This window comes from Amphibalanus amphitrite, unplaced genomic scaffold (assembly GCF_019059575.1).
Source record: "Amphibalanus amphitrite isolate SeventyFive unplaced genomic scaffold, NRLGWU_Aamphi_draft 000007F_arrow, whole genome shotgun sequence".
Taxonomy (NCBI): Eukaryota; Metazoa; Arthropoda; class Thecostraca; order Balanomorpha; family Balanidae; genus Amphibalanus; species Amphibalanus amphitrite.
In genome coordinates, this window is record NW_024881503.1 from 1,297,416 (window position 1) to 1,320,560 (window position 23,145).

The following is a 23,145-nucleotide window of genomic DNA, read 5'->3' on the forward strand; positions in this document are numbered from 1 at the left end:
AGACAGTTGTGGAGAATGGACCGTGTCCGGTTGTGTAGTGTGTAACTGTGTAGGCTTGCCTACATTTCTAAATCCTTCATTGGGTGGCGTCACTTAGGGTTTAGGGTTCAAGTGGAATTATCAGATGGTAAGCAGAGCTATCCAGCGAAAGTAAATGCTTTATGTTGTGGTATAACGAGCTGATAATTTGTGCGTTGCAGGTGCGGCGGTGCCTCGGCGGGCGCCGTCATGTCTGTGTTCTACAAGTTCGCCTCGTCCACGGACATCAGCACGGTCGTCTTTGACGGCGTGCACATCTCCGTGGGAGACCTCAAACATGCCATCATGGAGCAGAAGAAGCTCGGCCGCGGCACCGACTTTGACCTGATCGTCACCAACGCCCAGACCAATGAAGGTGGGTCACCCCATACTGCTTTACCCCATAGCATGCATGCATTTGTGAGTATGCTCTTCGAAATGTGCGGATGTATTCATTCATGCAAACGTTTTCATCCACGCTTGTGTTTTATAAAAAAGGAAAACACCACAATGTCCAGTTTTTAACCAGGTTTACTTAGTAACTTTCAGAAAATAACTGATAAGTATAAGTTTTGTCATGTTGAATGTCAGTTTCGGTTAAGCTCACTTTGATTAATGATTAATGACCTTACCCTCGTAGTTTGAAAAAGTTAGATCAAAACACTTGTTTATTAATAATTTCGAGCACAGCTCTTCATCAGAATACAAAGCTAAAAAAAAAAAAACGGAGCACAAGCACTGAGAAACTTAAGCTCACTTTGATTAATCTGGGCGGTGTTTCACGGCCCGACGCTGCAGTGCGCTGAAGCGCGCTACTGCATCGGTGCAGCATTTGAGACGAATTCGGCTCGACCCTTCAGCGTTGCGAGCGTCCTAGTTCGTTGATGTTTCCAAACCCAATGCACCGCTGCGTGCAGCGCTGCACCGCTTTGCCTTGAAACATCGCCCTGATCTACTCTCTGAGAACCTGAAGCAAAAACTTTGAGCAATACTATAGGGAATAGAGAGTTCTTTTTGAAGTAAAAGTGGTTTCCTGGACACACCATAAGACTAAAAATAAGTTGAACCTTTGATATGGTTTCGATTCGAAACTTTCTCGAGTTTTTGAGAACATCCATGACTAGCGAGTCGTTACAACAGTAACCGATTTAATATTGTCTTGTCTTGAATGTTTAGGCTGGTCATTTCCCACTAAAGAAGTGATCATAACTGGGCATTGACATACCACCCGTTCAATGATGCTGGTGTCCGTCAAAGTAATACAGCCAGGTCACAGTCCGTCGGAAGGTCATTTCATGCACAAAAGAAACGAAATACAACATTCGAAAGCTGACGGTGAGCTGATTTCAAAAATGTAGTTTTTATCGAAATCGTTCGATGGCCTTTTTCAAAAATTGCGTTTTTGTAAAAACGATAATTTTTATTCAAGTCTCGGGCATTCTGGAAATCATGGGCATGTTTTTTTCGTGTCCTAGTGAAAGTTGAGCGCCTAAAGAACAATATGTACCCAAAAATATTATCAAATATTAACCTTCCAGGCGGGGGGGGGGGTATTTTTTGCCCCCCCCTAGTTTTTTTTCAATATATCTCCAGAACCGCTGCGCCGATCGTCACCAAACTTTCAGTACCCTCCCGTGAATAGCTTTTACACATTGTGACCATTTTTTCCAAAGGCTATAATAGGTTTGCCGCTAATGACATCGGAGTGACGTCATTTCTGCCATTTTCGACCCAAAAAAAAGTTTCGCGGGAAGAGCTGTCAGGCCTACAGCTTTAGAGATACAGAAAAATGTGTAAGACATAAAAGGTGTAGAAGCAAAAGGGCTACAAAACTGCTATCTCGGATTTGTGAAATTCTTGGATTTTGACCCCTAAAAATCACAAATTAAATTTTTGGAATATAATAGCCGAAAAATCCAAGTTTTTTGAATTTCGAAAAACCGGAATATATGTGATAGTCCCTATCGCCTTCTATCCACATACCAAATTTGAGATCGATACTGATGATGAACATTTCTTCGTTGGCATCTTCCTGTTTAGTCATAAAACACGAAGTTTCAGTGCCATCGGGCCCGTCATTTAGGAGTTCCTGTTAGGGACCATTTTACACCTCTAATATGGTGCATGGCACATGCCGTGACGGTTACCTGTACTCACCAACAGTAGTTAAATTCACGTTTGAAAGGCTGGATATTTAATGCAGCTGACCCATAGGCGGCGGAACGGGGGTGGGGGCACCGAGCCCCCCCTTGATTTTGGCATTTTAACATTGGCCCTATGGGCGTTGCATGGAAAGAATGGGACCAAAAGTCGGCAGGCAGTGCCCCCCCCTTAACCCGCGCCCGGCTGGGGGTCCTGGATTTCCACGCCTTGCTGGGGGGGGGGAGGGGTGTGTTTGAACCCCCCTTCTAACTCGGGCCACGTAGCGATACGTGGAAGGCGGCGTTCGAAAGAGCGTCAAAAATAATGACGAAATCACTTCGGTCACTTTTTGGTCAGGTCAAAGGTCAGGTCACCAGAGGTCATTGAAGGCAAAATTTCGCCGATTTCCAGGTCGAATGTCGACAATTTCCAAGAAGCCAACGCATAACTCGGGAACCAATAGAGCTACAGCGCTGCGGAAAAGGGCATTCGATAGCCCTTTTAACGCCCTTTCTGAGTAATTCTCTCAGATTTCACCTAACGTCAACGGTTTTGCCTGCAGGGGGCAAAACCTGCAAAATTAACCGATTTTTTCGGAAACTGTTTTTCTGCAATGACTTTTGACGCAAGCCTTGTACGAGCTTACTTTTACCGGCATCGTGCTCCTCTCGTCAGGACGCATCGAATGAACTATAACTTGACCTTGAAAGGTCAAATTGAAAATTTGACCTCAGGTCAAGGTCATGACCTGACCTGAAAGGGTCATGTTACGTATCAGTCGATCCGTATCGTCGAGCTGAACACATCTAAGGCGTTTTCATCGCTCTAGCATGCCTCTATCAAAAGTTATTTGCGAAAAACTGTTAGATACCATTCGTGACCTGAGATGACCTCAGGGGCATAAACAGGGGTCACGGACACCATTTTCATGTTCAGTGTGTCTAAATTACTTGTAATTCAGTGTTTTGAAGTGGTTATAATGTCTTTCGTCCAAAAGAGGCGCTTTTTAATTTTCTCCCATTGACTTATAATGGGGAGGTCTCAAAATTGACCTGACCTTAGGTCATCGATATCAAAATTCTGAGATAAACGTTTTGTACATGTTATTGCTCTTAGCAATCGCTGGAAGTTTCAAAGCAATCGGTCACTCGGTGTAGCTATGGCAGACATTGAAAGTTTTTATGAGGTGAGGTCACTTCAAGTGACCTGGTGACCTGACCTTGAATGACCTTGGTCTGAAATTTTCACAACATGTGTAGAATTGATATATGATAAGGTGTACCAAAAACGGCGTTGCTCGGCGCCGCCGTTTTTGAGATATTCGCGAAAAACCACGGGGGGGGGTGTTCAAACACCCCCCTCCCCTCAGCAGGGCGCGGGTTAATTGAAGGTGTTCCGCCACCCGTGAGCTGACCGCCTATTGATCGGTCTAGCAGTGGCTGGAGAATGTTGCTGCTAAAAGACGAAGCAGGGGCGGGTCGGGCTGCTCTTCTGTTTTAAAGCAACAAATTCACTCGCTTCCTGCATTTGCTCGCCCGTTAATCCGTGCTCGGATTTAACGATTACCTATACTTGAAGAAAATTGAATTTAGGAGTTAAGAATTTGGGCGCGGAGCGTCGATAATTTTTTTGGCACACGTTGCCTCATTGACCTATAATAAGTATAGACGAACTACTCGCGTCTTTGCGGCGTTCCTCGTCGACCAAAGAAGCAAATTGTTTTATGAAATTACAGCGCAGGATAAGGCACGGTTCGTCGGAAGGTCATCTCAGGCTCAAAAGAAACGATATATACCATTCGAAAGCTGACGGTGAGCTGAATCCAAAAATGTAATTTTTATCAAAATCGATCGATGGCCTTTTTTGAAAATTGCGTTTTTGTAAAAACTTAATAATCTTTTATTCAACGGGCTGTCCCGGACATTCTTGAAAACATAAACATGTATTTTTGAGTTCCAGTGAAAGCTGAACGCCAAAAGAACAATATTTAGCGAAGCAATATTTCCAATCATTAATATGCGTCTCCCACAGCCGACAAAAAGGCGCAATCACACAGCTCAAGTGTCACGATGGACCAAAGTCAGCCACACAGAAGCGTGAAATGACCCTTATCGACTCGCAGACCGGGCGCTCTGGGCCCGCCTGACCGGCCACGGAAAGGACGTTCGGCTCTCGTTCTACTAAACAAATGTCATATTTGTCAGTTTAACTGTCCACATCGCCATTAAAGTTATTCAGGATACCTGTGAAGAAAATTCATTGTTCTGTCATCTTCACATCATGCATTAATTTGCATTTGTTCATGTCTACTTTGCTCAGTTGAGCTTGGTATCATGCCCATATAAGGAAAATTGGCCGCGCTGAAATGTCAGAGGTTGCACCGGCCTCAGCTCGGGTGGAGTGGGGGTAGCGCCCGGCGGGGTAGGGTAACCTTTGACCGGTCGCACGGCCGAGCAGCTGTCACCAGTACAGCCTCTGACAGTGAAACCCCGCTCACTTCCCCTGCGCGGGCACTGATCGCAGCTGGATGGAACAAAACATGTATAAGAAAAATGTAAATTAAAGCATGTTGTAAATCAAGCAGAACAATGAATTTTCTTCACAGGTATCCTGAATAATTTTAATAGCGATGTGGACAGTTAAAGTGACAAATATGACATTTGTTTAGTAGAACGGGAGCCGAACGTTCTTTCCGTGACCGGTCAGGCGCGCCGAGAGCGCCGGGTCTGCGAGTCGATAAGGGTCAATTCACGCTTCTGTGTGGCTGACTTTGGTCTATCGTGACACTGAGCTGTGTGATTGCGCCTTATTGTCGGCTGTGGGAGACGCATATTAATGTTTGGAAATATTGTTTCGCTAAATATTGTTCTTTTGGCGTTTAGCTTTCACTGGAACTAAAAAATACCTGTTTATGTTTTCAAGAATGTCCGGGACAGCCCGTTAAATAAAAGATTATTAAGTTTTGACAAAAACGCAATTTTCAAAAAAGGCCATCGATCGATTTTGATAAAAATTACATTTTTGGATTCAGCTCACCGTCGGCTTTCGAATGGTATATACCGTTTCTTTTGAGCCTGAGATGACCTTCCGACGAACCGTGAAGGGCAATCCTAACCTTTTAGCACGGACGTAGAAATAAAAGTTTGTTAAATATTTAACGTTAATTTATTTTAAAATGTGTATCAGAACGCTAACATTTACTACAAAACATTTATTTAAACGTTTAAGGTTTGAAGTCAAGCCTCACGAAATCGTCTCCATGGTAACGGAATAAACAAAGTCCTCGGCATCATTTATTGTTGCCGCATTGCAAATTGCGTAAGGTGTGTTGACAGTCCTGTGCATATTAAACAAGAAAAGATAGTTTGTCACCAATAAAGAGCACAAAACAAATATCAAGCACATATTGCACGTGATAAGTGAATCATTTCAAGGCGATAAAATTGACTTACGTTATTACAGCAAGCATTTCAAGCAGTGTGATCTGAGATATTTGGTATTTATGTAATTAAAGCATTTTATTTCATTTTCTTTAAATTTATCCTGTTTATCTGCTAGAGCAGTCAGACACTGATAATTTCATCATAATGGCTAGTCAAGAGAAGAAAAAAAAACTGAGAGACACTTGCAATCTTAACAAATGTCATAAGAAACGGTTTGGAAGAGGTCTACCCAAGGTCTACCTAAGAAGGCACAGGCCTATGTTCTTGTTGCTGGAAGGCTTCTGATGTGTGCTGAAATTCATCTGCCAACTGAACCAGACATAGCCCGACTTATGGCCAACATATAAAGTAAAAAAGATTGAAGAACTTAAGTTGTAAGTTGCTACTGCAATTAAACACGATGTAGGCTGGAGCCGTCAAGAAAACTGAATGGAAGCTCAGCAAGACTGCAACAGTCGAAATGCCTACCAAGTGTGACCTGCTAATGACTGGCTTAATTATTTCTTGCGTGGCTCAACATAAGTGCTCAAGAGCAGAAGGCCCCTCATTTACTTGTGTGTGCGCTGATTTGTGGAACGTTGTTAAAATCGAAAACCAGAATTCGTGAACTTTTGGTGATCACCAGTGACCTTAAGCGATGACCTGATTGAAAAATTATCAAGATGATTCTCAAATTTCTTATAGCGAGCTACCTACTGCCCTTTCCGCATCTTTCTATCTTTCTTCCTTTGCGAGATAATATGGCGTTGACAAATACGTCCCCCCTCCTCCCATCACTATGGCGAAGTTGGCTGAAAGGCCCACCCGGACGCGGGCTAAAGAGGCTCATGGGTGAATAAAATGATGCATCATTATGTGCACTCAGATTGGTATGAGTATATCGCCACTCATCCTACAGTCTCTACTACCATGAACATTATTTTTATGTCTTCATATGCTTTGGCGATGCTTTGATGATGTTATGAATGTTACTGCTGAGCTTCATCTTAAATACACAATACATAATGTTAAATCAACTAACAACCTGTATTTAAGTAGTATTGTTTTTTATCTCGACCTTCTCCTTGTTGATAGATAGCCAAATATTAAAAGACATAACATTAATATTTGGCTATCTATCAACAAGGAGAAGGTCGAGATAAAAAACAATACTACTTAAATATTATGCTCCTTGCCAAAGCACTTAGAGATAAACAACCTGTATTAATCGAATTCGCAATCATGAAGAGAAACGCGCATGAGACCTGCAAAACTACGTGATAGTGAAGCTCCTTTAACGGATCTAGAAATGATGATTCTGAGCGCAATGGCAAAGCCGCTCATTCGAGATGTGAAAGTGGCCCCACTCGTGTGCACGTGCAAACTGGAAATAAATGGACTTGAGCACGGCACCCTCCTAAACGGTCGCTAACGGTGTACCAAATTTGAGCGCAATCTCCCCAGCCGTTCTCGAGATGTGGAAGCGACCCCTCGCGCGTGCGCACGTGCAAGCTGGACCCAAACTGACTTGTGCACGGCACCCTGCCAAACGGTCCCTAACGGTGTACCAAATTTGAGCACAATCTGCCCAGCCATTCTCGAGATGTGGAATCGACCCCTGCACGCGCGCACGTGCAAGCTGGACCCAAACTGACTTGTGCACGGCACCCTGTCAAACGGTCCCTAACGACGTACCAAATTTGAGCGCAATCGGCCTAGCCGTTCTCGAGATCTGGAAGCGTACCCTGCACGTGCGCACGTGCACCAGCACCCAAACCGTGACACGTGGAAATGCATCATCATTTGCATGTCCAACGACATGCCAAGTTTCAGCTCAATCAACCCAGTCGTTGTAAAGTTATAGTTGATTGAACAAATTTGTCACCACTTAGTTGGCACGTGGCGCGTGCCGTGTCCCTCACCCTATGACTTTGTGCTATGTTCAAGTGATTAAGCTTGGACGCTTCTTCATTGTAGATGCAGTCTCGTTCCGTTCCGTCGTGTTATTTACGCGAAAGAAGTTGATAAACTTTTGCGTTTTTCCCATAGACAAAGCATTGTGTCATTAGTTCGTGCCCTTACACGTACGATGGCGCTAGTGTCGTTCAGCGGGAACGGCCTTCAGGCGCTGATTAAGCCAGTGTAGTCTGTCTATACTTATTATAGGTCAATGCGTTGCCTACACATGTACGTACATCTTTTCTGCACATGTGAAAGTCTCAGATCCAGGTCTCAGAATGTGAGGCGCGTCATTAGTTTGTATAAATACCTACTTGTTCATGATCGTTCTGTATAAATTTGTTGTTATCCATGTGTCATATGTCAGTGATCTATTTTGCTATCATTTTTCGTGGATATTCTCCTACAGGTGGATTAGTAGTGAATACAGGGTGTCCCATAAGTTCGTTCTCACCTAAATTTTACATTTTTAGGCTCTCTTGCTTAAAGGCACGCTGAAATTGGTTCGTAACTGAGCTTACGTGGTTGCCATGGCTGGTAGAAATATGCTCCACAGTAGCTAATTTCTGTAGACAAAATAGTTTTTGCTATAGAGCCCGCTTCCTACAGAGACGGCTAACGCAGCAACATAGAGGTCTCCGATACGGGTACGTCTCAGTATTTAGTCAGCACGTGACCATTCGCGACGATTGAGGTTGATTGAGGCCTACCAGTCTGTAGCCAATGTCCATCGCTAACTAAACGCACAGTCAGCAAGTGACGCCGATGATTTGTCGGGAGTCAGTCATTGCAAGTTTATCCTTTTTCCAGTCAGCCCTCAGGAGTGAGCCAAGTGGCCAAAACTGTGTCGCGCCAAAGTGGCCATCAAAAAGGTCAAAGGGTTACAAAGTTGGCAAGCAGACTTTTCAGGATGGATTACCAGCTGTCTAAGAGTGTCCTTTCGGGGTACATAACTCAAGGTGACTTAAGCTTTGCTTACCGGAGGGCACAAAACAGTCAAAAACGTCTATAAATGGCCAAACATGAGTTTCGTAATGCCTGAGGCTAAACAAAACAGAGGGCTGATGACATCAACCAGGTCATCAGGACTAACTAGTCCACGTTCGAGATGAAACACCCGTCCAAACCCGAAAACAACCCCATAAGGGCGAAGGAGGAGGCCTCCGTTTCGTCTCGTTATGTTTCTATGCAAAAGGACAGGGTCACTGTGTTGTGGGGTTATAGGCGTTCTGGAGTTGACCAAGTTGCAAGTGGCAACCCAGAAACAGTTTTGGGAAGCAGAATGCTTTTCCAAGAACATCTAGGAGGAGTTTCAGCCCTCAAGCTGAACTCGAACCGCGAGTATGAACATATTTATAGAGGAGAGAATGGCATCCGGGAGGTCGTAGACCCATCTTCAGGCAAGACAGTGCATCAGTGCATAGGTCAAGCAAAGCTTAAAAGCGGTGCAAGGAGACTGTGACAGGCGTTTTTGGCAAGATCACATGCCAGGCACCTCATTGGATCAAAATTTCATAAAAATTTGTTGTTTATGCTGAAATTGAGGCTCGTCGAAGCGTAGCGCTGTTCCAGCCTCGAGGAGCTCACGGCGCATGTCAAGTCAGTCTGGGTTAACTTTAAGCCTGCTATGCAGCCAAACATGCCGGTTGGCATGCCGCAGCATGTATTCATGTGTTTGCCTATTAAATGGGGAGCACGTTGAGGGGTCGTAAATATATCAAAACGCAATGTACTCTGTTTCACATGCAAACATAATGTGAGAACGAACTTATGGGACACCCTGTATGTCATATGCATGAATTTTTAAAATCAAGACGCACTGTGACGAGCTCGAATGTTTGTGTGCTATATCTTGTTTTCTCTGTGATTATGTCATGCTGAAGAAGATTTAATAATCGAAACGCGTCCATGCACTATTTGTTCCGTGTTTTTCTACTTGTCTCTATCAATATACATACAGCACAATGGTGGACGCGTTTCGTCAGATACTTTTTTAACCCTCGCCCCGTTGGGGGGGCAATTTGGCCCCCCCCCCTGTGGTTTTTCCTAAATAGCAAGAAAACGGCGGCGCGCAGCGCCGCCAAATTTATAGTACCTTCCCGGGCATCAATTTGACACCTTCACACCAAATTTCAAGTCTTAGGTCACCTTAGGTCAGGAGTTATTGAGGTCAAACTGAGGTCATGTTCGAGCAAAAATGAGCAAAAAACATGCAATCTTGAAACGCTCACCAAATCTACAGTTACCAAGCAATTTCAAAGTTCTTTATATGGTCTAATAGACAAAAAGCGGCGTTACAAAACTGCAATCTCGGATTCTCAAAATTTTGGGTTTTTGACCCCCAAAAATTCAAAAAATTGATTTTTTAGAAAAACTCAAAATAATCCAATTATTTCCGAATTTCGAAAAAAACGGAATATATTTGATAGTCCCTGCGCTCTTCTATATACATACCAAATTTCAGATCGATATCGTCTTTTGGCCAAGTTATAGCGAAAAAACTGTTCAAAAATGATGACGTCAAATTTTTGAACTCTATTTTTAGCGATTCTAGACCACGTAGGGTAAAACAAAGACCACCATTGAACTCCCCGTGACGAGCTGCATCGAATCGATACCCATTTTATGCAAAAATATCAACTTTGAAATTTGACCTGACCTTGACCTGACCTTGACCTGACCTTGACCAAAACGGTACCTAAGCTGGCCCCAAAGGCTGCCTGACCCACATAATCGCATTTGTCATGTAAAATGGACCATAAAACATGTATTACACGCGGACTGGTGTTTGATTCATCTTTGATTGAATCGATTGGATTGAATCAAACAAAATTTGTTAAATTAAAAAGGTTTGATTCACCGTCAGGATTGTTTGATTCACAAGCCATGATAGAATCAAACGCATTGGGAATCAGGGTTGATTGAATCAAAAAAAATAATGATCCATGAACTTAAAAAATTGAAGTGAACGAACATCAACAAATATTAACACTACTGCCATTACATGACAACAAAAAGAACACAACAGATACAATACTGTCCCTGATATTTTGTATATTTTATTTTTTAATTGAATCAAAAAAGAATCATTCAAAAAATTTTGGCTGAATCAAACGTGAATCATTCCGTTTATTGTTTTTTGATTCTCTGAATCAAAAGGAATCGATTCACCAATTTTTTTGAATGAATCAAACGGTGATTGAATCAAACAAAAATCAAATGAATCAATGATTGAACCGATCCAAAAAAAGGTGAATAAAAAACCAGTCTGATTACACGACACTTTCATATTGTGACCCCCCAGTGACCTGACCTCTGTGACCTGACCTGGTATCAGTGACCTCAAATAGCAAAATATGTGTTTGAAGAACGTTTCCCCATCAATGATTTTCCATGAAATGCATTTTACTCGATTTTACAACGCATTTCTTGAAATTCCTGTAAACGGTGAAAATTCGACCTTTGACCTGACCTGTGACGTCATCGGTTTGACCTAGGTCAATAAAATTGGGTCACAAGGTAGTTCCCTGATAGGGCTATCCAACACCGTTTGCCGCTTGTCGCTAGTTGCGTGGTTCTCGAGATCTTAGGGGGGGGGGGGGGGGCAAATTGGCCCCCCCAACAGGGCGCGTTGCTCGGCAGAGCCCAACGGGGCGCGGGTTAACACCCGAATATCTTGAGACAAAACAGTACGAACACACCAATAATCTCAAGATATTCACAAACAATCTCAAACAATCACAAACAATATCAAGATATTCGGGTGTTAAAGTTTGACGAAACGCGTCCACACGTGTGCTGTATGTGTTTTTTTTACTCAACATATATCTATCCGGAAGTGTCAGAATACTTTGGACCAAGTAGGCAGCGTGACACTAAAACTGTTTCGCTACATCATTCGAAGAAAATCATCTTTGAGGACCAGCACGATGTGAGGCTCATCAGCATGCGAAACCACCGTGCTGCATCACTCTTATTGACAATCCCTATCAGGACGAAAACAGCCCATGAAGTTTGTGCTATCAAAAGTCAAAAGAAATAAACGTCAGTGGTATGATTCATACTGAAGTTCAGAGTTCGGGCTCTCAGCGTAAATCGAGAACGTGTTTCCCCTTTCCAGTTTTCAGTTTCAGATTAAGTTTTCAGTTTTTCCAGTTTAAAGTTCCCCCCCCCAAAAAAAAATCCTGCTTCAAGTTCAAGACTTCATTCGGTTCGCCATTCTATAGTTAGTGAAACATCCTCCTGGATTTAGTTATATGAGCGCTCCAATATCCGTCCTGTGTCTTTCGAAATGAATGTCAGACCTAAACTGTATTCATTAGAATTTTGTTAAAATAGGATGTTGACGTGGAACTCGAGAAAATACGAACCGTGATATTCATTGGACTATAATCTTACTGGTGTTCAAGAACATCACTTACTTTCATTTCAATGTAGGCCTAAATAAGGCCCGATTTCTCTTTGGAGTTGGTCTAAGCGGAGCTTTCAAATATATTTCAATTGGTAAATGCCTAATATTTAGACGAGCTTTGAATGCTTATGAGCAATAGCACTTACAACGTCAATATAACTTGTAAAAAAAACCCTTCCGTTGGTCACTACTGAAAACAGTGCCAAACGCAGAAAGCAAGCTGTTAGCTGCTATTCCCAGGTCGCTGTGAGTTGCACGGGAAAGCACTTGGGCGTTTTCGGTAGTTTTGACGTTAATTGTTTTGCCTCTTCATTCAAGTATCTCAGAATTTCCAGAAATATTTTGTAGGAGGAGCGAATGTCATTTCATCATTGTGCCTTATCGCTTTCGATACATTTGGGCTTCAAGGAAGAAGTCAGTTAGCCCGCGCATGACTGGGGTATTTTGCATAACGCGAGTGACGGGGGGGGGGGGGTGGGGGGCTCTCCAGAGCCCCCCTCCTATCTCCGAAACTACTTGGCCTATCGTCAAAATTCAAACGGCGTCTGATAGCCCTGAAAAAACTGTCCAGCGAAGCTTATTTTCATTGACCTCGAGGTCACCGATGACGTCACAGGTCAGATCAAAGAAAAAATTATCAGTATTTTTGCTTATTCACAATTTAGGCTCTGACCGCCGGCTGACAAATCCGATCAGGCTCATTTTTGGTTTACGTACTCCTTAATATATGCCATAGATAGTTCAGTACTCCTGAGGGTACTGAACTTTTAAGTCGATTTTTTTTTCAGGTCAAGGTCAGGTCATCCTAGGTCACGAAAATTGTATGTATATCATGTATCGGTCACGTGACGCTTGTTTTTTGGTCCATTTTGCTCCTAGATTTAGAAAACAATGTCGTCTGTGTCATTTGAGGTCATTTTCAGCTGAATTTACCGTTAGTCAGGTCACTTTAAGGTCAGAAAAGGTAAAATTTTGAAAATAACAATTTTTTTTCAACAAAAAAAAAGGTGCCCATCAGATGCAGTTTGAGCTCAGCAACACGATGTTGCCCCTTTATATTGCTGTACGGTCTCAAAAACGTACTAAAAAATGGTTTTGAAAAATATATGATTTATAAAATTTTGACAGTAATGCAAATAACTTGGCTATTTTTGAAGATCTTGGGCTAACACTTGCTAGAGGGGTTTATCAGTGTGTGTTCTATCATATATTCCGGTTAATTTTTTTTTTAAATCAAAACATATTTTCGTTATTATAAATATATTTGTTATTATAAATACGTTTTTCAAAATTTAAATAAAGAATTGAAAATTCGAGATAGCAGTTTGATAGCTACGTGTATTTGTAGTCCACTCATGCAAAGAAACTGGATCTAGCCTTAAAACTGAACTTTTGGGAGCGTTTGCCGTAATTCAATATTTTGCATCAAAATCGGCCGACATGACGTCACTCTGACGGCATTTCCGGCCAAATTATGGTAGCTAGAAAGTTGAAATTTTAACACCAGGTGTCAAATTGATGCCTCTGAAGGTACCGCAAGTTTCGTGTTGATCCGTCAAACGGTTCAGAAGATATTGCCGAAAAACTGGAGGGGGGGGGGGCTCTGTAGAGCCCCCCAGTCATGCGCGGGTCAACACGCCCCTGTTGGGGACCTCAGCCAACTTCGCGATGGTATAGGGGTCCAACGTGGGTCCAACTCTTCGATCCGAGTTATCATTTTTCCCTCGGATCGTTTTTTTTTTAATTATTATTTGACCATACGGTTTATCCCGTATGCTAAAAATGTTAGAAAAGACGCGGGAATAAAAGCAATCGATAGCTCTCCATCAGTGCTTTCAGAAGTATGAGGTATTTTTTGCACTTAGGCAGCTCTGGTCATTTCAGGTCATTAAATGCAAATCTTTGCGAGTTTGACAAATTTTCACAACTGGGTGCGTATCTCTAGAACCAGGCAATAAGTTTTACTAGAGACACTTTAAAGGGATAAAAGCATCTTGAATGTGTTCAGCTCGACGATACGGATTGACAGGTGTGCGACATGACCTTTTCCTGTCTGTTCACGACCTTGAGTAATATTTGCTCAACTTTTTGCTTTTTAATGTTCAATTTTGTTCATTCTACGTATCTCAGGAGAGAAGCTTGATGCCGTTATAATAAACGTAATGGTAACTTGGTGTCCAAAGTTATTTGAAAAAAAAAAAACGTTCCGTAAATCCTCAATTCAAGAGTTTTTCCCTCAAGGTCAGATATCAGAATGTTACCCAGAAGGAGCTGTGAAAGAGCTATCGAATGACCGTGGTGTGGTGCTGTAACTATTCTTTCCCAAGCTCTTCACTGATTTGGCAGAGTGTTGAAACAGGCGAAATTTGATCTTTGATAACTTCTGGTGACCTGACATTTACCCTGACCAATTGACCTAGCTACTTTTTCATGACTTTTGACGCTCTTTCGAACGCCGCTTACCGCGTGTCGCTGCGTGGCCCAGGATGCGAGTTAGACGGGGGGAGGGGGTTCAAACATCCCGACCCGGTGCGTGTTAATACAGTCGTCAGGTTGGCGACGAAATAACAAGATTATGAGCCATCAGTCTGATTTTGAAAGAAGAAGTACCGTAAAGTGGGGCTATTTGAGACAGTGGGGCTATTTGAGACTGTATTTAAAATCGCTATAAAATGAAGATCGTTTGATTTTTATGTGATATTTTTGCTCAGGGAGGTGTGGAATCGAGCAGTAAAAAGCCTGAGCAAAAAATTAAGCATTAATTTCAAGTGGTTTTTCTTTTATAGCAATTTTAAATACTGTCTCAAATAGCCCCACTGTCTCAAATAGCCCCACCTTACGGTACCGCTTTATTTACACTCACAACAGGACGAAGAACATTCTACATATTTGCTAACCACTTTACACACCACTAATGATAACAAATGTTATCGTGCTGAAGTACTTATGAAATCTGCTTCGCAGTTCCACTGGCAATCGTACAAAACAGTTACTCATGTGTATAACCTTTGCACAGAGACGACTACTTTCCCCACCCACTGGACCCCACTTGGAGCCAGAGGCGGATCCAGCTCAGAGTTTTTTTTTTTGCGGGGGGGGGGGGGCAAACCATAACAATCTATCGATTCTTTCCATGCATCGTCAATAGGCGTAATGTTAAAACTATGCCGTTTTGGGGGGGGGGGGGCAAATGCCCATTTTGCCCCCCCCCCCCTGGATCCGCCACTGCTTGGAGCCGGACACCCACCGGACATCCAGTGACGTGTTCGGGGTCCAGCAGCCGTGTGTGTGTGGTTGACGACGGGGCCTGCTTTCCTCTGTTGCAGAGTACAAGAAGAACGACACGCTGATCCCTAAGAACACCTCTCTGGTGGTAAAGCGTGTTCCGGCCACCAATGGAGCACCTGTCAAAAAGTTCTGGTACGTAAAGAGCTTCTGATCTTCGGATGATATAATCATTATTTGACATGGACCATAGCCTTTCATTTGCAGATTAGCCGTCAAATGTCCTGTTCAATCTTGCTCGAAAAAGTGATGGCTTACTATGGTAATTGAAATCGGATAATTTTCGTAGTCACATACAATATACATACATGTGCATGGAGAAATTGGCTTTGTGACGACAACTGATGTTGACTTTGCTGTTACAGGGATCCAAACGCCAACAAGACGCCCACCATTTCGGCGTCGTTCGCTGCTGCCGTGCTGGTGAGTGCGGTCCCGGTCAGTTCGTTGGCCCGTAGGTGGGTCGGTTGGTCGGTCAAACCGGTACCCGGCTGTTCCGCAGCATACTTTCACAGTAAAAACCGTCACGCTCAAGGTTTCCGGTCGGGGCTCTGGTGAAGCAACTTATCAGCTATTCCAGTGCTAAAGAGAAAGCGGAGAGAGCTCTCTCAGCTCTACCTAAAGCTGGAACGGAACATGTTTATCAAAGCAGTTGTAGTTTTTCTCTGGGCGGGAGGAGGGGGGGGGGGTGTCATTTTATCGTATTTTGTTCTTCGTCCAGAAATTGCGCTTTGTAACTGAAAGTGACCTGCACACTCCGGTGATTGGACGGGATGTATGTCCCAGTACGTCGGTGAACCGTAACGTGGCGTCTAACTGCTGCTGTCTGTGTGTGTTTCAGCCGCCACAGATGCCCAGCAGTGACGCGGTCTCCGGCTCGGCTGTGTTCTCGGGGGTGAGTAATGGGCGGCTGAGGTAGGGTGGGGGATAGGACGGGCCCGAGTGGGGACCGTCGGGGACTTCCCGCGTCGACGGACGACGACACTATCAGACACAACCAACTTCCGTCGGACACAGGTTTCACCGTGGCAAGTCATGAAAAGTACTCGGTATTTAAGTTTTGTGGCACAAAACAAATAACCGTCCTCATGGCTGATTACGAGCGAGCGAGCGCAGCGAGCGAAGCGAAGTCTTTTCAATATAACGGAAAAATCTCAGTATGAGCGGCCCGGCCCGGCCCGGCCCGGCCCGGCCTGTAACGCTTTTGAGAGGCTTATATCTCAGCAACCGCTGGACCGATGGGCCTGCGGTCTTTTTTGCTGGGTAGCCCCATCCCTTCTACCCCGTAATTGACTACTTTTGATACATCTCAGTGACCGTGAAAAGTCAAAGGTGTTCAAGCAGTTTTGCAAAAGTAATGATTTTGATAGGCCCATATCTCAGCAGCGGCTTGAGCGATTGTCTTGCGGTAATTTTTATAGTGTAGCTGCATCCCTTCTACCAAAGGTCGGATACTCTTGATCTATGTGAGTGACCCCCACTGCACGTGCAAAATACAAAAAGAAGAGGTGCCAAATTTGTTCCCATTTCAGTAACTCGGTAATTACTGGGGCGATTTCGCTGAAACTTGGCATACAGGTAGGCACCCACCAGGCAATGCATTCCCATGTGTTGCGGTTAGGGTGCTACTGCACGTGCGCACGTGCAGGGGGCGTTTCCAGATCTCGAGAACGGCTGGGCCGATTGAGCTCAAATTTGGTACACGGTTGGAGACCGGTTAGTAGGGTGCAGTGCAAAAGTCATTTTGGACCCCATTTGCACGTGCGCACGTGCAGAATGCCGCTTCCAGATCTCAGGAACGGCTGGGCCGATTGCGTTCAAATTGGGCACACCGCTAGCGACCGGTTAGAAGGGTGCTTTGCACATGCCCGTTGGAAGTACCCTCTCGCCCTTCGCCACGTGCAGGGCTCACTATCTCGCTCGCTCGCTGTTCGCCCAAAAGGCGTTTTACTGGTTGTATTGTCTGTGAGATATAAATACATGCGAGCTGCCAATCTTCTACATCAACGTTTTCATTTACATGTGCGTTTTCGCTTTGACAGAGTGATCTCACCAAGATTGGCGGCTCAGAGGAGGACAAGATCAAGCACATGATGAGTCAGTCGACCAGCCAGTACGACCCTTCCAGGTAAGAAACCCCGAATACCCGTAAGGTGTCGGTAGAAGCTGTGATTTATCGTTTTTGCTGACTGTTCGAGTCGCAGAATTTCGTGTATGCTCAGTCATTTCGCCACCACTTTATCGTGTGTTACGTAACTGGAGTTGCGCCGGCCGTCGGTCACCACGTGTGGCTGGCGGCCGGCGCCTGGCGCGGACTGAACACTGTGTCTGTGACTGTTTGTGACTGAACACTGTGCCTCCTGTCCGACAGATACGTCAAGTACAAGGGCGCCCATTTGCTGACGCCGGCGCCCTCCAGCCACAAGTGCTACCGCTGCTTCAACTTCGGCCACTACGCACAAAACTGTCCGCTCGCGGCGGTAAGTATATACCGTCCAATCGGACTCGTAGCCGGGTGCCCGTATATCAGCAGCGTTTTGCCCGCCGTGGCCGTGGGTGCAGATACGATATTTTTTTTTTTACTACTGACTTAATAAACTACAGGCCGGCAGTGCTCGTGCGCTGCCTTGGATAGGAATTGGAGCTGATGTATTGCTTGGACGGGGCAGTTCGCCTTTACGCTGTGCAGGAGTCGTGCTCTGGAAGTTCAACATTTCGTAAAAGCTGGGAGTCCCCAAACAAAGAAACTTACTTATTCCACCTCTGGCATCTGCCGGGCCACAGACCACTGTAAATATATATGACGCCAAGTCCTAGTCCAATGCCTAGTCCTAGTGAATGTGAACTTTCATTGAACTAGCTTTTGTTTTGGTTCTTTATAGTTTGAACTCGTTTGCATGTTATTCTCCTTTGTTTCTCATTGGCCGCCTGTCTGACCCCGTGTGCTCCTGTCCCCGCAGGCGGAGGTCAAGAAGGCCACCGGCATCCCGCGCAGTTTCATGGTGCCCGTCAACGACCCCAAGATGCCGGGCGCCATGATAGCGCCCGACGGCAGTCTGGCTGTACACAGGGTCGACTAGTGAGTACCGCGATCGACCGGCGCTCGTCGCCGGGCGACGCTGTCGCAGAGTGTTTTGTGATGTGTTTTCGTCGTGTCACTCTTTATAAATGTCTTTGGGAAGTTTTTTTTTCGCCAACGCTGGCGTTTGATATAGCATTCCTAGTCCATTTGTTGCCAATGTCACGTAGCGCTGGCATAAGCCAGGGCGTCAAGTCGTTCATTCAAAATTCAAGGATTCTCTGATAAATGGGATTGATACAAGTAGTTGCTGGAGGTTGTTAGAGGAATATCCTAGATTTGGTAGGGCTTTAGCGTGGTAGTTTGTTTAACTTATTTGAATGCCAAGGAAGGTATCTTATATTTTATGGAAACTGGCTGACGAAATGTTTCATAATTAATTCAGAAGCCCAAGTAACGAGGCGAGTTTTTTTCTGACTTTGCTAAATTAATTAGTAGACTCTATTATTTGTCCTTGGGGAGCTCTAAGTTTAAGTTAATTTATCGTACGCTATTTTAGTATTTACTGTTGTTGAGCGGGCCAGCCTTAGTCACCATACGCCCGAGTTTGTCATCTAACAGCACCCGTTCGTTTCCGTCCTCGTCAGCTCCACGTACAAGGATAAACAGCAGGGTCGGATGGACACGCCGCCTCCGAGCACGCGTCCCCAGGTGCCCGACGACCTCTGCTGCAAGGTCTGCAAGGACCTGATCCGCGAGGCCGTCATGTCGCCGTGCTGCGGCGAAAACTTCTGCGACGAATGTAAGTGTTGTAGTGTGTTTGAGGGAGCGTATGTGACGAGTGTTTTGTGTCGGGTGATTGGCCGGGTGTGGTGAGTGCATGACTCGTATGACGGTATTGTTTTATTTCGACTGACGGACGCGAAGGGACAGGCATAAGTTTGGTGGACAAGCCTGCGTTTTGTTGTGCTTTTGTTAACAACAGGACTGCTTTCGGTACTGACACGATCAGTCTATAAATATTTCATTTATATATTTCATCATTATACATTTCCTTAGGATCAATTTGCTTGTAATGTAAGCCCTTAATCGCGCGTTCATTGAGCTGTACACCCACAAAATTGGACTCGGGAGTCGGGAAATTGTAAAACAACCGGTCTGACTGCCCTACTGACACTATGTAGAGTAACCCCTCCCTGCCGCAACAGTAAGTGCCAGACCCGCCGCCGGTTTGTGGACGTCCGACACTATCACCCCGTTATAACCCCCTACCTCTGCCTTCCCTCAGGTCTGCGCACGGCGCTGGTCGAGTCGGAGAACAGCGAATGCCCCGAGTGCCACCAGACGGACGTCTCGCCGGATAACATCATCCCCAACAGATTCATCCGGAAACGCGTCGTCAAGTTCGAGTGAGTACCGCGCCACGGCCTTCCGCATTCCGATATTAGACAGCGGAGTAATTGCTAAACTTAACACACTAAGCTGCACTAAGTAAGTCCTGCTAGAATGATAGTTTCCAGCGCTGCTTGTCTTATTTATAATCAAACATGTGTATTCGTTGGATATCTTGGGTGGCCGGTGATGTAGCATTGTCCTGCTGCCGGTGTTTACCGGTCCCAGTGAGCTGTGGTAATGTACCATTGTCTTTCTGCCGGTGTTTACCGGTCCCAGTGAGCTGTGGTAATGTACCATTGTCCTTCTGCCGGTGTTTACCGGTCCCAGTGAGCTGTGGTAATGTACCATTGTCCTTCTGCCGGTGTTTACCGGTCCCAGTGAGCTGTGGTAATGTACCATTGTCCTTCTGCCGGTGTTTACCGGTCCCAGTGAGCTGTGGTAATGTACCATTGTCCTTCTGCCGGTGTTTACCGGTCCCAGTGAGCTGTGGTAATGCACCATTGTCCTGCCGGTGTTTACCGGTCCCAGTGAGCTGTGGTAATGTACCATTGTCCTGCTGCCGGTGTCTGCCGGTCCCAGTGAGCTGTGGTAATGTACCATTGTCCTTCTGCCGGTGTTTACCGGTCCCAGTGAGCTGTGGTAATGTACCATTGTCCTTCTGCCGGTGTTTACCGGTCCCAGTGAGCTGTGCTGACCGCGGCCGTCCCCCGCCAGAAAGGAGACTGACTACTGGGAGGTGGCGGCCCGGGAGCGGGAGGCGGCCGCCGCGGCGCCGCCGGCTGCCGGGACACCCCCACCGGCCGCGGCCACCCCGCCACCGGCCGAACTGCCGCCGGCTGTGGAGCCGCCGGCCGCCCCCGCCCCCGCTCCCGCTCCCGCTCCGGCTCCCGCTCCGGCTCCGGAGGTCGCCGCCGCCTTCCAGACGCCGCCAAAAGAGCCGATTCAGGTGAGGAGCGATACACTGGTGGACTGTAACTGGAGGAAATTGATGGGGCTGTGACATTCGTGTTTTTGGATCCGTTGGAAGTTCATGCTACGAACGTCTTATTTTAACGTCCAATTAATTTTCGGTAATACCCATTTGGAACTATCATCTAAGCGGACGATAGATGTTCACAGCGAAAGACGATCTGATTTATTGCTGAAGCCACTAATTATGTGCATGTTTCGTTTCTGTTCATTATCAGTAACGTGCCTCCGTTGGTTCGTGTTTCAGGCGTCGCCGGTGAGACAGTCTCAGCCGCGCTCTCCGTCTCCGTCTCCGGCGTCTCCGCCGCCGCCGCCGCCGCTGCCAGAGAAGGTCCGAGACCGCGAGAGGGAGCGAGTCGCCTCGCCGGCCGGCGGCAGCCCGCAGCGGCCGGCCTCGCCGCCCCCGGCGCGCCGGCCGCCGGCGCGTGCCGCCGCTCTCTCGCCGCCTCCGCACCGCTCGACACGATCTCCTCGCTCAGGTAACGGTATGGACGGCTGGCAGCGGCCGCCCGCGCCGCTGCGCCGCGCCCTCCCGAGCCCCGGCGCCGGCCGCACCCGCCGGCCGTCTCTGACGCCGCCGTCGCGCCGCCCGGCAGACGCCTCCTGCGCCGACGCCGAGCTGGAGCTCATCTCCCCGTCCCGCATCCTGTCCGGCTCCTGTGACTCCTGTCCGCCGTCGCCGGCCGGCGCCGCCCGGTCGCCGCCGCCTGCTGCCGCCGCCACGGCGTCCTGTGAGTACCGGTGGCCGCCCGCGGTGGCCGGCCCGCCGGCGCGGTCGCCCGGCGCCACCTGCCGACCGGCCGGCCGGCCGCTCTGTGAGCCGTACCGTATGTGTGTGCACGCCTAGCGCCGGCCACTGAGGCCGGTGGCATCTCTGGTGCCGAGCTCGTAGATGTAGATGAATATGTGTCTTGCTCGTTGCTGATTTGAGAGCGTCGATTGAAATGTGTGGATTCCTTGCCGCTGTGATATAATCGTAATCCGTCTGTGATAGGGGGATATAGTCCTGTGATAGAGGGGTCGGCAGTGCCGACTGGCTGTGGCTGGCGGGCGCCGAGATGTGCACCGATCAGAGCCAATAAACGTCTGGGTGTGACGTGTTTGCCATCGGTCCTGCTGCGTGGCGCGAACGGCCCGGCGTGCGTCCGGCTGCAGGCGCCTTCGACTGCGCTCTACACCTCTCAAGAAGGGTCTCAACGGGAGTTAGCTGAGAGGATTTAGCGAGCCCTTTGTCCGTTCGAAGTCGAGGCGATTTTTTCGTAAATCGTGCGCAGGAAGAAAACAAACGGCGGGCTTATTTTCGGAGAACATTTTATGATACACCGGGCATGCCATTCACTAGGCACACAGGTGGTTATCCGTTATCCGCAGCTTTTGTGCACCTTGCATCTTCAACTTTCACAATAGTTCACGTGAAAAAATAATGAAGTCAAAATGAAGTGTTTCTGAGCGCCCTTCGGCGATCTTTGAGGGCAATACCGGCTTCTGAGGGCCTTCGTCATTCTTCGATGGGCCACACGTCAGCCTGAGGGCCCTTCCCCGCCTCAGATTGATCAACGCTGGTCTGAGGGCCCCACCTAGGTTCTTGAGGGCCCCTATCGCTTTTTTAGCCCGCTCTGACTTCTTAAGGCCTCATGTCGAGGGCCCCGCATATGCCTTTGGTGAACCACATGGGTCTCCGTGGGGTCCACGCCTGAGGGCCCCCGCCCTCTTAGGACCTACGTCAGCCTTTTACCCAGCCAGCGAAATTGGTCTGGGCCGCATCTGGTTGTACTCTGGGTAGATTCGGCAATTACCCCGGCTGAAGTACGGGTAAGGTCTGGAGCTCTACTGGAGCTGACACACGATCCCGGAGCTCGCCCACAACACAGCCGGACTTATGCCGCATCAGCCGCAGGGATGCGGAGCCGTGGAAATTTCAGACAGCTCCGGCTCCGGCTCTGGCTTTGGAGAAAAAATCGGCTCCGGCTCCGGGCAAAATGTGTCGGCCCCGGCGGCTCCGGCTCCAGCTCCGGCTCCGGCTCCGCACCTCTGATCAGCCGTGCCGTGCCTCAATCGTACTTCAGTCACAATAACCTAGCCCGCGCCCCGCTGGGGGGGGGGGGCAGAATCTGCCCCCCCCCCTCCCGTTTTTCGCCAATAACTTCTAAACGCGTTACGCCAGCGACGTCAAACTTTCAGTACCTTATCATACATCAATTTGACACGTTCCCTGAAAATTTGAACGAAATCCGTCGGAAAATTTTTGAGAAATTGACGTTTTAGTGACGTCATGTTCGCCATTTTCGCCTAAAAAACGGCAAAATTTCAAACGCCGCTAACATCTTCATTTTTAAAGGAATCAAGACGTAACATAAAAGGTTATACGTGATTCCACGTTGTCTATCAAATGGCTATCTCGGTTTTTTGAAAATTTTGGATTTTGGCCCAAAATTTTTCAAAAAACTGATTTTTTTGGAAAAATAGTTATAAAATCCAAAATTTTGAGTGTATCGAAAAAACCGGAATATATATCAGAGAAGTGG

General features: G+C 46.6%; 1 protein-coding gene across 1 annotated transcript in view; it reads left to right on the top strand.

Moving 5' to 3' along the window:
- The window catches only part of LOC122378477 (E3 ubiquitin-protein ligase RBBP6-like), a 34,258-nt gene extending 12,542 nt beyond the window's left edge, over nt 1–21,716 (top strand). The window contains exons 2-14 of the mRNA XM_043359585.1: nt 201–394; nt 15,279–15,372; nt 15,603–15,660; nt 16,079–16,132; nt 17,280–17,365; nt 17,609–17,717; nt 18,198–18,316; nt 18,904–19,058; nt 19,545–19,665; nt 20,366–20,420; nt 20,556–20,597; nt 20,868–21,099; nt 21,217–21,716. Of these exons, the coding sequence (XP_043215520.1) occupies nt 229–394; nt 15,279–15,372; nt 15,603–15,660; nt 16,079–16,132; nt 17,280–17,365; nt 17,609–17,717; nt 18,198–18,316; nt 18,904–19,058; nt 19,545–19,665; nt 20,366–20,420; nt 20,556–20,597; nt 20,868–21,099; nt 21,217–21,467 (1,542 nt within the window). The 5' untranslated portion in view covers nt 201–228 and the 3' untranslated portion in view covers nt 21,468–21,716. The remainder of the gene's footprint in view (nt 1–200; nt 395–15,278; nt 15,373–15,602; nt 15,661–16,078; nt 16,133–17,279; nt 17,366–17,608; nt 17,718–18,197; nt 18,317–18,903; nt 19,059–19,544; nt 19,666–20,365; nt 20,421–20,555; nt 20,598–20,867; nt 21,100–21,216) is intronic.
- The last annotated feature ends 1,429 nt before the right edge of the window (nt 21,717–23,145 follow it).